Source organism: Porites lutea, chromosome 6 (genome assembly GCF_958299795.1).
Source record: "Porites lutea chromosome 6, jaPorLute2.1, whole genome shotgun sequence".
Lineage (NCBI taxonomy): Eukaryota > Metazoa > Cnidaria > Anthozoa > Scleractinia > Poritidae > Porites > Porites lutea.
This window is the reverse complement of record NC_133206.1, coordinates 13,677,096-13,693,350: the sequence shown is the minus strand read 5'-3', so window position 1 is coordinate 13,693,350 and position 16,255 is coordinate 13,677,096. Positions and strand designations below refer to the sequence as shown.

At 44.5% G+C, this 16,255-nt stretch overlaps 1 protein-coding gene across 1 annotated transcript in view; it reads left to right on the top strand.

The window, feature by feature from the left end:
- The window catches only part of LOC140942301 (uncharacterized), a 145,947-nt gene that overhangs the window by 115,717 nt on the left and 13,975 nt on the right, over positions 1-16,255 (top strand). Inside the window, exons 68-77 of the mRNA XM_073391256.1 lie at positions 428-634; positions 811-2,163; positions 2,412-3,035; positions 3,744-4,073; positions 4,296-4,773; positions 5,363-6,051; positions 6,558-8,847; positions 9,342-9,471; positions 9,664-12,655; positions 13,693-16,189. Of these exons, the coding sequence (XP_073247357.1) occupies positions 428-634; positions 811-2,163; positions 2,412-3,035; positions 3,744-4,073; positions 4,296-4,773; positions 5,363-6,051; positions 6,558-8,847; positions 9,342-9,471; positions 9,664-12,655; positions 13,693-16,189 (11,590 nt within the window). The remainder of the gene's footprint in view (positions 1-427; positions 635-810; positions 2,164-2,411; positions 3,036-3,743; positions 4,074-4,295; positions 4,774-5,362; positions 6,052-6,557; positions 8,848-9,341; positions 9,472-9,663; positions 12,656-13,692; positions 16,190-16,255) is intronic.

The following is a 16,255-nucleotide window of genomic DNA, read 5'->3' as shown; positions in this document are numbered from 1 at the left end:
GTAAATAGCGCTATCAGCCTTTTTTATCTCCTTGGTCGTGGAGTCGAACGGCTAAGAGAAAAACCATGCAATCTAGCTCCGGAAAAAGGTTTGAATGTTTATCATCAAAAATCTGAACCGTTAACGATAAGATTAAGATACAAACATTTCTCCTTGTTTTTCTTGTTGTTCTTCAGGTGCAAATAAATGGTTAAATTTTAAACTGGTTGATTTAAGTAAATAATTCTTTTCCCAAAGCGCGCTAAATTCTATTTTCGATTCCGTTCAATATAAACAATTTTCGACAGTGCGTTTAGTTAAATTCAGAATACGATTGTTAAACGCCGGCCCACATTGACTCACGATTCATGATCAACACTAAACTTCCCATTTTTACAATTTGGTAAAGCTCTTTGAAAGTGTTTCCAATTGTTCCTTTTATTTTCAGGGAACACCTACGAACATCCTTGTACCGCTGTACTTGCTGGAAGTGGTGGAGGCAAGAGTTACGCTTCCGGTGGAGGAGTGATATATGTTAGTGTGGAGAAAATGATGGAACTTGATGGATGGATCAAGGCGGATGGAAAGAGTGGAGACAGTGGTGGTGGGGGGGCGAGCGGTGGAACTATGTGGGTTGCTGCAAGGCATTTTGAAGGTGATCAAAAGAATGTCATTATAAAATTTTGCCCTTCGTGGTGTTTCCTGAAGGACATACTTGTCTGTCTCGGTCTGAGGAGTTGTTTGGCAGTCCAATGACATACGCTAACTATTACCACCACTACCATTATAGACTCATTGTTCACTTTCTGATTTTCTGCCTTATTCCCGCAGGACACGGCCATCTCACTGTCAAGGGAGGATCTGGAAGCTCTAAATCTGAATGCTGCTCGGTCCACTGTTCTCGTAGGTATTATTATGGCGGCGGCGGAGGAGGAGGCGGACACCTTCGTCACTTTTCCCCCGATCATATTAGGCGCGACGTCATAAGAAACAGAGATGTATCCGGCGGCGCATCTGGAGGAGGCAGTCCCAGTGCAGGAGGACTTGGAAAAATATGTCAAGATGGTCATCATTGCAGTGGACACGGAACATTCTCGGCTCAACAACGAAAATGCACGTGCGATGCTGGATACTATGGAGTAAACTGTGCGTATAATTGTAATGCACCAGTCACGTGTCTAGGACACGGGAAGTGTTCAGCTTCTGGCGGATGCCTCTGTGATCCTGGCTATGTTGGTTATCGATGCGAGCATACTTGTAACGCAACGCGTGACTGTCACGGCAATGGACGCTGTAGCATAACTGGGAAATGTATATGTGACCCATGTTACACTGGTGATGACTGCAGATATGAATGTTCTGGGAATGGGACTTGTATTGGCAGAGAATGCAAGTGTAATCCGTGCTACACCGGCAAACACTGTCATTCATTGTGCTCAGGCCAGGGCTCATGCAATAACAGCACTTGTGCGTGTGAAAACAAATGGAAGGGTGAATATTGCGAAGTACCCAAATGTCCAAATGATTGTTCAGGAAAAGGCATTTGTAACAGCGCTCTACTCACTTGCTTCTGTAACCCAGGATGGAGCGGAGAGGATTGCAGCCAACCTGACTGTCAAGGTGAACCGAATTGTTATAACCGAGGTACGTGTGCATCGATAAATGGAACGATTCCAAAATGCGTTAACTGCTCTGTTGGATGGATGGGGCCCGCTTGTAATGATCCTTGCGTCCACGGAGCTCAAGAACCTATGGACAGTGGATTCTGTAAGTGTGATCCTTGCTGGGCCGGCAAAGGCTGTGACTCTCTCTGCATGGGTCGGGGAAAATGCTCGCAGTCGGGTATTTGCGATTGCGATCCCATTCAAGGGTGGCGTGGTGACTTATGCCAAATCCCTGGTTGTCCTGGGATCGGAGAAGACTGCACAGGTCACGGTGACTGCAACAGCGCTACACATGTATGCACATGCTACCCTGGCTGGTCTGGATCAGGATGTGACGTCCCCGACTGTCCTGGCGCGCCAGATTGCTACAACCGTGGCTACTGTAACGCTTCTTTGGATCCTCCTCTATGTCAAAACTGCAGTCAAGGCTGGATGGGACCAGCATGTGCAGACCCGTGTAAGTTTGGTGAACAGGTGCCTATGGACAGCGGACAATGCCAGTGTTGGTCTGGGTACTCAGGTAAGAGAGAAAATATGAAAACGACTTTCAGTGTTTATCTTTTTCAAATGGTGTCGAAGGGAAAAAGTGCTTTGTATCACTATTATCTCTGACATACATCACTCAAGGAAGGATAAGATAAAAGTCTCTTATCTTTGTCTTCTTTGTTGGCCAAAATTTTTTTACTAAGTACCGAAAACGGCAAGCTTTAAAATAATTAAGCAATATTCCCTTTGTTAATAAGTTTCATTTCCATTTTCATTTCTAAGGTGTTGGTTGCGACAGCGAGTGTTCAGAACACGGCAAGGTAGTGAATGACAAATGCGTCTGTGACGTGGGATGGCGAGGGGATCTGTGTGATAATCCTGGTTGTCCTGGCGAAGGCTCTGACTGTACAGGCCACGGGGTGTGTAACTCAGCAATTCACGTATGCACCTGTAACGAAGGCTGGGCTGGCCAAGGCTGCGAAATTCCCGACTGTCCAGGCTTACCTGACTGCTTCCAGCGAGGAATATGTAACGCGTCAGTTGATCCCCCAAAGTGTCAAAACTGTAGTAAGGGTTGGATGGGTCCGGCTTGTAACGATCCTTGCACCCACGGTGAACAAATTCCAATGGACAGCGGTAACTGCGTTTGCGAGCCCGGATGGGTAGGTGTTGGATGCAATAGTGAATGCTCAGAACATGGTAAGGTAGTCAATGACTCGTGCCAGTGTGACGTGGGATGGCGTGGGACGTACTGTGAAAATCCTGGATGTCCAGGAATTGGGCGAGATTGCACTGGACACGGAGAATGCAACAGTGCCACACACACCTGTATCTGCAAGAATGGATGGACCGGCGATGGATGCCACATTCCTGACTGCCCAGGAAATCCCAATTGTGCTAACAGAGGTAAAGTATAGATATCGCAAACTGTTGATAATCAGATTTTCACAAAAGGTTTCTTCCATGTAACTGACTGCCTACTGCATAAAACTCTTAAAACATAGAAACCTGTGAAGTCTTGGGATAATGGTGTGAATTTATTACAGAGCAGCTCGCGTCGACGCAGAGACACACAGTAAAGGTCAAGTGCTAGAATGTTATATTGATACAGTCAATGCTAGTTGCATACCAACGATAAGTTCCAACCTTTTTTTACTCAGTCGAGGTGCAAAAGAAACCGAAAAGGTCACGGAACAATATGAAAGTACTACTTAGAAAATCAACAATCGACTGAAGCCTTAGAAGTGCCTTTTGTATTGCTAACTGTCACACAATCGTTTTGTTTATGAATAGTAAATGTTGAAGCCTTTAAAGTAAGAACCACTTTTGTCCAGCGTAAAGCAGGAAAAAAAATCCTAGAAAGATTTTCTGTTGGTTTGTTTAACATGCCAAGACCAGAAGTAAGAGCAGCCATAATAAAAATTACCAGCCACAGTATGTGAAGAATAAGCTGCTGGTAGCTTTCTTTTGTATATGATAAATTGTTGAATTAAAGAATTCCACCCATCGACTCCGCGGATAGATAGTGCTAGTGTTTCAGTGGCTTTCCTTTGAATGACTTTAAGACTTCTGTTCTGTAAGAATTCTCTTTCTGGTTGTTGTTTTTTGGGTTAGGTTACTGTAATGCAACTACCGACCCCCCAGTTTGTACAAACTGCATACCCGGCTGGATGGGCCCTGCTTGTGAAGACCTCTGTACACATGGAAAGCAAGTGCCTATGGACAGTGGAAACTGCGTCTGCGATCCTTGTTACACTGGTCGCGGATGCAATGTGGAGTGCACAGGGAACGGAAAGTGCGTCAATGATGTGTGCGTATGTGATCAACTTACTGGCTGGCGAGGTTCCCTGTGCGAAGTGCCCGGATGTCCTGGTTCAGATGGAAAGGACTGTAGTGGAAATGGCAAATGTGACAGTGCAAACCATCAGTGTATTTGTGAACCAGGTAAAACTGGCCTTCCTAATGGCAATGGGCTTTAATAAAGTATATTAACGAAAATTAAAAAACGTAATCTATAAGACCAGAGTTTGGTATCTTGTTTACCCTTACTGGCAATCCATTAACTTTTGATTCAAATTTGCGATTAAGAATGAATACAAACTTGTTTTATCCATAGTTAGGCAAGTACACGGAATATTGACGTTTTATTCAAATGTTGCTCATCAGGATGGACAGGTGTTGGTTGTCATCTCCCTGATTGCCCCGGCGTTCCAAATTGTTTTGGTCGTGGATATTGTAACGCAACTAATCGCGTGACGCCAGAATGCACAAACTGCGTTGCAGGATGGATGGGTCCAGCGTGTAACGACCCTTGCGTCCATGGCACGCCCGACGATGGAATTTGCCTTTGCGATCCCTGCTACACAGGAAGCGGATGCCAGAGTGAGTGCTCCGGCTATGGAGAATGTATCAACAACAAATGCGACTGCGGTCAGGAGCCAGGCAGTGCTCATATGGGGGAATACTGCGAGCTGCCAGGGTGCCCAAGGCAGTGTACAAGCCCCAATAACGGCTTCTGCAACACGGAAACTCAGACGTGTATATGTGCTCAGGGGTGGACAGGGGATGACTGTAGTACACCTGACTGTCCAGGAGAACCAATTTGTTCCGGCCATGGAAGCTGCAGTAATACCAACCCCAGAAGGTGTGATTTAGTTTTACATCAACTGATAGCTTATAGTTCGGTACATGACAGGATCCTTTAAGTAATTCCTTGTTATTCAAATCGCATACAAGATCCGCCTTCATTGTAATGTTTGAAGATTATCTATGTCATAGTGCGTGGTTACGTGTTTCATGCTAGAGACCTTCAGTATCGCGTTTTTCATGTTTGTCGGCAAACGGGATACTGGAGGATGTCACGTGAGCCCGGTCTTGCGGTCGCATTTGCAGTTAGCAGTTTACAAACGGCAGGAAGGGCTTCAAGTGATAAGGTGTTTACTGCAAGAGTTTTGTACAGCCTGTCGTTTAAAGGCAAGAAATAGACTTCTATACCTGCCTACGATGTGCTGGTGAGATTTTTCAAAACACTGACTTCTACACGTTTTTAGGTAGTAAATGTGAAGCACTTTAACTTGACGAAACACAACATGGTCTCACGAAACACTTAACGCCTTCCTAGTATTCGAAATCCCGTCAATCTGAAACTGCAAATGCCAATCTGCAAACTGCAGTTTGCGGTTTCCCATGAAAAACGTGATGCTAATGGTCTCTATTACAACGTTTTTCTACAGGTGTAACTGCCAACCACAATGGGCGGGTGAGAGTTGTGAACTTCCCTGTGTGAATGGAACAAACTACGGTAACGCCTCAGGTTGCATTTGTCACCCGTGCTTTTCTGGATCTGGTTGTAATTTTGAATGCTCATTACACGGTAAATGTGTCAACAACGCATGCGTCTGTGACAAACTCCAAGGGTACAAGGGCGACGTGTGTGAAGTCCCAAGCTGCCCCGGATGGCCTAAAGACTGCAGTAACCACGGTACCTGCAACAAAGCCAACTTGAAGTGCACGTGCGATCCTTCCTGGTCAGGTCCCGCCTGCGACATCCCAGACTGCCCTGGCACTCCCGACTGTAACGGTCGTGGCAGTTGCATCTCACCTACAAGTGACGATGAAACGCCTAGGTGTAATTGTTCCAAAGGATGGATGGGTGTGGCCTGTGAGCTGCCCTGCCAGCATGGAACACCAACAAGTAAACATATTTGCGTGTGCGACCAGTGCTATAACGGAGCTGCTTGTGACATGTTATGTTCAAACCACAGCTCACTTTGCGCTGATGGAAAATGCGACTGCGGGTTCCAAGGATGGAGGGGACAGTATTGTGAGAAAAAAGGATGCCCTGGCTATAAGAAAGATTGCTCCGGGCATGGCCAATGTTTGACAGCATCGCAAACCTGTATCTGCGATCCAGGCTGGAGTGGTAGGTGTTACTACTCTACTATTTGTGTACATTTACCCGGTTAAGACTATTCCGATTGTCCAAAGGGTGTGGGGCTCTAGAAAACAATTAGCTAATATTTTTATTAGTTTTTAATGTAGATTAGTCTTGGGCAGGACAAATGCAGCAACTTGTGAAATGCATGTAGTTTTCGGTTTACCACAGCTAGGCCGTACATGTAAGACTTGCTTGGAACTTATTAGGTAAGCAAGAACTCGAAGGTAAAATAAAGGAAAGTATTTTTTTAAGAGGAAGTCACTTAGAACCCTAAAATCCTGCTTAATTAAAACAAATATTGTTCAGCAAGTAAAGGCTAATCAATTAACTACAACATAATAATAACAAAAAAGAATTACCAATGCGCAGTGATCAAACATTACTCTCAAGTTCTTTGAAAGAGTAAAAGGCCGACCTTCAAACACAGCTAGTTATTCCTTGTAATCCTACTCAATAACCTTAAAATTGATTTAGTTTTTCCATTTTATCAGGTATTGGCTGTGAGCAGACGGATTGTCCTGGTGATCCTGATTGCAACAACCGAGGACAGTGCATTCCAGCTGAGGTGCCTTACTGCGGTAATTGCCAGGCTGGTTGGGCAGGAATAGCTTGTGAACTTCCTTGTGTGAATGGAAGTCAAAACATCAAAGATCCAGCCTTGTGTGATTGTGATCCGTGCTTCAGTGGACTGGGATGTGATATGTTCTGTTCTAACAAACCTAACGCCACATGTTTGAAAGATCATTGCTACTGTGGTTTTGAAGGTTGGCGGGGAAAGTACTGCGAAAAGAAAGGCTGCCCAGGTCTTTTCAATGACGATTGCTCCGGGCGTGGTACTTGCAACAGTGCTACACAGACATGCGACTGTAACCCAGGTTGGGCTGGACGAGGTTGTGAGAAACCCACTTGTCCTGGTACCCCGATGTGCAATGCTCGTGGAAAATGCGAAACCTTTGGTTTCACCTCTTTCTGTGCATGTGATCAAGGTTGGATGGGTCGAGCTTGCGAGACTAAATGCGAGCATGGAACACCCCAGAAGACAGCCGATGGTTCATATTTTTGCCAGTGTGATGGTTGCTACAGTGGTGTAACTTGTGAGTTAGAGTGTTCTGGGCGTGGCAACTGTACAAATAATAAATGTGATTGTGGGTTTGAAGGTTGGCGAGGTCCCACTTGCAATATTAATGGATGTCCCGGATGGGGCTCTGACTGCTCGGGTCATGGCTCCTGTATTGCCGCTTTAGGCATCTGCTACTGTCGGCCTGGTTGGTCTGGAAGAGGCTGTCACATACCTAACTGCGCAGGTGGTGGAAATTGTAACGGACATGGTGTTTGTGACGGAATTTCTAATGATCCTCCTGTTTGTGTCTCTTGTGACCCCAGCTACATGGGAAAGGGATGTGATCAGCGCTGTATTAATGGCACCGTGGTTAAGTCATCAAGTGACGATATATGTAGTTGTGACAGCTGTCATACTGGAGTGGACTGTGGGACGGAATGCAACGGTCACGGCAGATGCGAACAGGGCAAATGTGTTTGTGATAGTGGATGGAGAGGGCGTAAGTGTGAAACAGTAGGCTGTCCAGGTATAGGCATTGACTGTAGTGGCCATGGAGTCTGTTTGCTTGTTACACAACAATGTGATTGCTTTAATGGATGGAAAGGAGCAGGCTGTGATATCCCTGATTGTCCTGGAGTGCCAGACTGTAATGCGCTGGGAACATGCTATGGAGGAGTTGATCCGCCAATCTGTGTAAACTGTACTAACAATACAATGGGTCCTGCGTGTGAATTTCCGTGTTTCAACGGCCATGAGTATCCACCTAACAGCGTTATTTGCAAGTGTGATCCATGTTACTCTGGACTTGCCTGTGATATTGAATGCAGCAAACGGGGGTCCTGCAATAATAGCAGCTGCCTGTGTGATGCAGGATGGAAAGGTCCAACATGCGAAACCTTAAACTGTCCAGGAGAACCGGACTGTAGCGGACGTGGTGCCTGTGTGCAGCAAGGATCCCCACCCAAGGCTGTGTGTCTTTGCAATCAAGGATTTGACGGTGACGACTGTAGTAAACTTGTTTGCCCTGGTCAGCCTATGTGTAGTAACAGAGGGGACTGCATACTGCAAGGCAACTTGCCAGCGTGTGATTGTAACCATGGTTTCGACGGACGTTCCTGTGAACAATGTCTACCGCAGTTTACTGGTTCCGAGTGTGACAGATGTATTACAAACTTCATTGGCTGGCCAGTCGGCTGTAACGTGGCTTGTGTTCATGGCAACGGAACAGGGCCAAATAAGGATATTTGTACCTGCCATAATCACTCAACGCTTGGCTACTGGAATGGTACAGCCTGTGACCGTTGTATATTTGGCTGGGGGTTGCCCACCTGTACATCCTGCGACGGTGCCCATGTAGGAGAGAGATGTGATATCGACTGTGTTACTGCGCATGCACAGTACCGTGACAAACTAGACGGGGACAGGGGTAAATATTCAGTCGAACCGATCATTAACTGCCTTTACAGAGATGACGAAGGCGAGGTGTTTGCGTGGTTTGGATACAACAACAGAAATCCTTACAATGTGTACCTCAGTGTCGGACCGGATAACTTCTTCTCCAGGCCCTATCTAGAGATTGTTCCTGGCGGGCTATCCGGATTTGCTCGTAAGATCAGCGGTTCAGATAACGCGACTAATAATCTCGTTCCATTAGCAACGCAAAATTACGGACAGCCGACCAAGTTTGTTCCTGGCAAACACAACAAAGTCTTTAGAGTCAGGTACAAATTTAATTTGCTTCTCTTTTCTGATTGGTTTTTTAAGATTTATTGGAATTAACCGGAAAAGGGTACAGCAGTTTTCATAGCAAGTAGAGTAACTAGTACTCACTTCAAATCGAGGTATATCTTAGCCCAGAAAATCACAAGAAAAAAAATCGCACGAAACCACGGGGTTTACTTAATTTAATTTTCTTTTGTGAAGTGTGGCATTAGAAAGTTAAGCAACTTGTGTCAACGTATAATCGTAGCCATTAATACGTGTAATTCTTAATTTAAACTACCCTCAAATCAATGATTTATTCTACTTAAAAGAAAAGCACTTTTAAGGTTGACATACATTTCAACGAATAGTGAAATCACCAATTTAAAAAGACAAACATTGACTTTGTTTTATTTTTGGAACACTTGCCTCTTCCCTAAACCATTCTTCTCGTCAACACTCATATGGACCTGACGTATTTGTTTCTGTTTTTTTTTTTTTTTTTTTTCAATAGATTGCAGGACACCAACCCAATAGCCTGGGTAATAGCATTCCCAGTGTCCAATACCAGACAGGCAGCAGTAGTGGAACCATCTCTTCTTCATTCCATGAGATGTGCTGATATAAACGCTCCCGCTCAGAACGTGAGCTCAAAGTTTTTTGCTGACTAGCAGATCAGAGAATAAATGAAATACATAGATTAAGTATTAAGAACATTGAAAATCATAATACACAACAGTATTTCTTGATCGAATATATCCAAAGTGCATGTTATAAATCCTTGTAGATTTCTACGTATTGTTTACATACTGAGGTGAATTCCACTTTTCTTACAGGTTTCAAGCGAGTCCTTTGTATGTTCGTGCCGTGAAGGGCACTGGGGACTAGCTTGTCAGTATGACTGTCCTGGAGGAGCTCGTTCACCATGCTCCAATAACGGTCTTTGCAATATGACCACGGGCTTGTGTTCATGTGATCCGAACTGGAGAGGAGACGAAAACTGCACCACTTGTTCCCCGGGTTGGCATGGCCTTGATTGTTCCGTCATCACCCAAAGTCCAAACAATCGAACCGCGGCGGCATTTGCTCATGGTTATATTATCACACTCGACGGAGCTGGGTACAGATTTCTAGGTAATGGAGAGTATCACTTGATTCTTTCCCAGTCCTTTGAAGTCCAGGCTCGGATGGTTACGTGCTTTTCAACAAGTTCCTGCTTTAACGCACTAGCGGTGCGAATAGAACAACACACTCTGTTGGTTCATGGAAGGTTTGCAGTCGAAGAAGTTCCTGTTATATTCCTCAATGGAAAAAGGACATATTCCCTGGAATTCAACTTTGGACCAGACAGTCACAAGTTTACGTTCAAACGCACATCACGATTACAGTTCATTCTCTCCTCTGTCTATGGCGTCCATCTGATGATTCGCTTATATGACCGATATCTTGACATCCATATGCGAATTGATAATCAAACGTATTGCCAGGCAACCCAAGGACTCTGGGGCAACTGTAATTACAACGCATTTGATGATCTATCTAGCAGGAAAGGTGACGTAATTACAAGGCAAAATGTCACACAATCATACTTGCATGAACTATATGGCCGAACCTGGCAAGTAGTGGAAAAGGATAGTTTATTCATTTATAACTTTAACGCCTACCAGGAGCACAGGCAGTTGTTCGGTGGAGGTTATGCACTGTTCCTCAACAATACTGGTGCTCACACCGGAGCAATTTTTAGCTTCTCCTCCCCCGACATCACTATTGAATTTATGGTTCGCGCGGAGAGCGAAAATGGCACTCTTATCTCGTACACGACCACCAGAATGTTTGCTGTTGTTCTAGAATCTGGCAAGATAAAAATTCGATACGAAGACACCATCTTGGACACATTAGCGGTAATTCAACTGCACAAATGGAATCAAATTGCTGTAGTATGGTCGAAATCGACCCTTATTCTCCAGTTTTACCATTTAAATGACGCGGGAATCGCACACAGCCGAAACTTTCCAATCACAAGTAGAGAAAACGTGTTTCAACCTGGAGGGATATTGGCCTTGGGCTACTGCCAGCCAGCACCTGCTGGACTAAGAATACCACTCAAGGAAGGATTCATTGGCCAAATTGATGAACTGAGAATCTGGAACCAAAAGTTGGATCCATTGTCAATTTCAGCTAACTTGAGGCGAAATATGGACTGCAAAACTCCTGTTCAAAACCTTGCTAGCCTATGGAAATTCAATGAAGGTTATGGTACAGTGGCATACGACTGCGTATCCAGCGTCCACATTACATTCCAAACCGGTATCTGGCATGGCCCCTCGTGGGTATTTTCAACAGCTGACGTGCAACAGTTTTCAGTTGACGTTCTCAGCGCATACAGTTTTAGATTTGGTGACAAGTGGATGAACGCAGAACGAAAATGTTTTGACCTCTTATTTCAGTCATCAGTTGGGTCTCAGTACAGCATGTTAGGTTCCGCAACCCTCTGGTTTTACCATATGTCATGTGTAGCAGCCATAACACGAAGCAGCCACGTTAGTTATGCCTATTCTATAATCATGGCAGTGTCAGATTTCTACTATCTTTTTGACCAGGATTCATCATGGTACGCTCAGAGACTCTGTGGTCATGAATCTGCGGTAAACTTCCCAGACTGGTACGGGGTGAACTGTGCTAAACACTGTAGGTTTGGTTTTCCACAAAATGACAGCTGTGTATGTATGAAAGGGTTTCACGGTGTAAACTGCTCGCAGGAATGCCCAGGGGGGTACCACTCACCGTGCGGCGGCCATCAACCGTGTAGTAACATCACTGGAAAATGCAGCTGTCCCGTTGCAGCAAATATTACCAATGATTGTAGCTTGTGTAGCCCAGGGTGGATTGGTTCTGATTGTTCTGTGGCACTCGGAAGGAATGGCAGCAGCTCAGATAACTACAGTTGTCAAGGCTTCGGTGCAGCGCATTACGTAACGTTTGATGGAGCCGGCTACGGGTTTGCGACTTATGGAGAATTTTACTTGATGAAGAGCAATAACTTCACAACGCAGGTTCGTCAGATTCCTTGCATGAGTAGGTCGTTCTGTATTTCGTCAGTGGCAGTAGAAACCGGTTCATCAAGTATCGCAATAAGAGCATCTCATGATGGCAGTCGTAACGCTTTAGTCTGGTTCAATCGGAAATTAACAGGCACCACCACAATTGACCTGGAAAATAACTTTCGTTTTCACAGAATAGCTCCAAACACATATGAGATTGGTAATAAAGATCCTGGAACTCTATTACTCAGAGTAAAAGTTTGGCAGAAGTATCTGTCGTTCGAGTTGACATCTGTGGCTCAGTTATGCACTGTTTCATCTGGTCTTTGTTCCTCCTGCGACTCTAATGTTGAGAACGATTTTACAAACAGCACAGGGACAAAATACTGGGGACAAAGACTTTCACAGCACGAAATTATTGCTATCTTCAGTTCACAGTGGAGGGTCTCTATCAGTCAATCCTTGTTTTTATTCGGCTTCACGAGCTACCGCGAGCAACGAGAAATTAATTCGAATGGCTATGCGCTGCAGTTTAACGGTACCTTGGCCTCTTCTGGTGCGTTACACACGTCATTTGTAAAAGGGCAAGACTTTACTCTGCAACTTTTTGTCAGGGTACATGCTTACGGAGGCACGATCATATGTTATGCCAAAGAATTTACCTTTGCCATTGTCAACGATCCTAAGGCAACTAAGATCTATGTGGGAAAGACCAAGTATGACTTGGGAATCGCGCTTCCTTTGGGAACCTGGACTCAAGTATCTATTGCATACAGTTCTTCTTCAGGTAATAGTATGTTAAATTCACACTTTATACAGACGAATTTCAGCTACCGGACACTTTCCGTGATAGATAAATCGTCTTATGGTAAAGAAAACGTCCAAGAAAGTAACGCTTTTTAGTCCCCTTTTACCTAGACAACAAAAGCTGTTATTCAAAAGTGATAAGTTTGATCCACATTACAGCTGTTTCGGATAACATGCCACCTGCGATGTCAAAAATGTCTTTGAATTTTGAGTTTTCCTGCGACGTCAATCACTATCTCATAGCTCGGCGCTTTCTGCGAGGGGACCTCTTAAGAAACAGACGTTTACTTCAACGGGGTTCAAAAGATCATGTTCAGATATTTGTGATTGGCGGATTTCGATCCGTTTTGTGTGTTTCTATGTTTCAAAGTATGTTGCTTTTGAACTTCAGAGTTTTTGAAAAGCGCAGTAAGTTTTCCCGTTCTGTGCCTTGTCGATCGGAAGGATTTGTTCTTTGATGTTCTGTTGTGTGATGTGAACTTTTCACGTTTTAGCCCTCAAGTTTTTTTAGCTTCTTACTGAAGAAACTCAAATCGGTACGTTCCCGCCAACTTGAAATTTTACAGCCTCTGCTGGTTATTGCCGTCTTTATTTGACAAGTAAGGATTGGATGCCATGGTAACGGTTTGATTGACGTCGAAGAAAACCCAAAATCCTGAAACCTTTTTGACAATGCAGGTCGCGTTTTATCCGAAACAGCTGTAAATGACCAGCAGTAAGGATACAACAGCAACGAACCTGGCGCTAGGGCAAGTTATTTTTTTTTCTAAAAACAACATTTAGTGTTTCAGATAAAAGGTTCAAAATTTGACTTTATTTTTTCCCCAATAATTTCTTTTTCACCAAACTGTAAGAGTTTGAATTCTTACCGTTTAATTGTCACTTAATATTACCTCAAGAGCTTACCAGAACAATAATCGACATAACAATTCCTTTCCTCTTTACTGGTTGTTGTTGTAGTTGTTGTTTTGCAAGCCAAGCGGCTTTGTGTTGACGATGTTTTTTTTTTTTTTTCAGGAGTTTTGGCTTACTATCAACTCAACGCTCAAGGCCACCTGTTTAGCAAAGAGGTGTATATTGGACCTAACTTATTTGCCGCAGGTGGCACTTTATGGCTTGGTCACTGGCACATAACTCAGTACCACATCACAGGTGTGCCGCTACAGCCATTCTTTGGAAGCATAGATGAAGTTCGCATCTGGACATTTGTGCTGGATACTGTACTTATCCGTCAAAGTTTCTTCGCTGTTGTCAATGGGAACCTACCTACTTTGAGCGCTCTGTGGCAATTTGACGAGGGTGCTGGCCGAGTGGTGAACAATCCTGTAGCCAGTTCATCGAATATCTACCTTCCTCAAGTGATCAGCAGTCGACCTGCGTGGCAGTTCTCGTACACTCGAGATGTGTATCCATTAATAACGTTCAGTCCAACAGACCAGTTTAAGAATGTTACTTTTAAATCCTTTGTTACTAAGCTCTGCTTCGAACTGATTTACGATAGTCGATTACAGACTCGATGTGGAAAGGTACTTGAGAATGCCGTTCCCCAGTTTTACTATCAATCGTGCTTGGCCGATGTCCATTCCTCAGGTTTCCTGGACATTGCTTATGTTATATTGTCTGCTTATGCTGACTACTGCCAGTATGTCCTTCAGCTTCCCTCATGGCCTGCTCAGCTCCTATGTCACCAATTTCCAAACTACCTTCGTCAGGAATGGATTGGCGTTGACTGCTCCTTTAAGTGCTTCTTTGGATACCCCGACAGACAAAACGCAAGCCTTTGTGTGTGCTCGCGAGGATATTGGGGTGTAGACTGCGCCAATGAATGTCCAGGAGGTGGAAATACTCCCTGTAATGAACACGGTAGTTGTAACGTAAAAAGCGGAACTTGTGAATGTGATTTGAACTGGCGCGGGAATGACGACTGTAGTAACTGTACACCTGGTTGGACAGGATCTGATTGCTCTGTAGCCGTTGCAGTGACGCAGTTACCGACATGTTCCGCTTTCCTTGGAGGCCATTTTACCAACTTTGACAGCGCTCACTTTAACTTTTTTGGAGTGGGTGAATTCTGGCTTGTGAGAGGGGCGCGACTCCAAGGTCAATTCAGACAAATACCATGCCATAATAGTGAAACGCGTTGTATAAACGCGGTGGCGTTCTCTTCAATTTCTGGATGGAAACTGACGTTTCATGCTCCTTATGAAGAAACAAGGCAACCTGTTGTTTGGGTGAATGGAAGTGTGGCAGAATTCAGTTCAACAAGGTTCGAAATTTCCAGTGGCGTCTTCTTGAAGCAGACTTCTTCAACTTCATATCTTCTTAACAGTATTCAACATGGTCTTAAGTTTCAGCTGCGTGTGGTAAAAAGGGAACTTGTAATTGCCGGTCATGTCAACCAGTCGTTATGTTACGAAACAAATGGATTGTGTGGAAATTGTGATGGTAACAGAGAGAATGACTTCAATGTGACCGATGGTGGGTCTTTGGAAGAAACATGGAGAGTTTCCACTGGCGAAAGCCTCTTCTTTTATAACTACGGAACTTACAGAGAAGAACGGCAGGTAACTGGTGGGGAATACGCTTTAAAGTTTGAGCGAATTGGGGTGTCTACTGATCTTATGCCTGATGTACTAAATTCGTCTGTTATCACTACCGAACTGCTGTTTAAGATGCTCGCAGATTCAAAGCCTGGAGGTGTTCTCTTCACCTACAGCAAGACAATGACATTTACCATGTTTATTAACGTGACCATAAAATTGCGCATTGGGCTGGAGATCTGGGATACTGGAATATCTGCAGAGGTAGACAACTGGAACCAAGTAACCCTCGTTTACAATAACATCACAGGTGCCGTATACTTCTACCATATCAATTCCATGGGTAATATTCGTCAGGCCACCCAGACAATGACTGCCGGAATATTTAAGAGGGGTGGAAGCACTATCTCTATCGGGCAGTGGATACCACCTCTGGAAACCAACACGATTGAAACCGACCGTTTACCCGGTTTTCTTGGTTTGATCGACGAAGTTCGCTTTTGGAACCGTGAATTCAGTCTGCACGATGTCAAAACAAGTTGGAAAGTGAACGTAATTGCCACCGCTCGTCACATCGCTATTTTGTGGAAATTCAATGAAGGACAGAGCAACATCGTACACGATATAGTGAATGGAGTCCAATTGTATATTCCATCTGTACGCAGGGCTCCTCTGTGGATCTATAGTTACGTTAACATAAACATTCTACCGGTTACCACTGACATTACTTTCCTCACGGGTGAGTTAAGAGTCAAAGCCGAGAAGTGGTGCAATCAGTACATCGAAACCTCACCATTAAGTCACGCCTGCAGTGGGCTTGGCGGTGGCACCAAAGCGTTCTATGTCAGAGCGTGTTTAAGAGTAATAGCTGCAAGTCATCAGGTATCGCTCGGAGTGAGTGTGGTGGTAGCGTTTGCAGATACGTGCCAAATGCAACTAAACATCGCCATCTGGCCGGCTAGAAGAATGTGCAGGTATGTCGTTGCATCTTATAAATGGTAGTGCTAGTTCTAACCCCTAATGAGGCCATTTTGAAACGT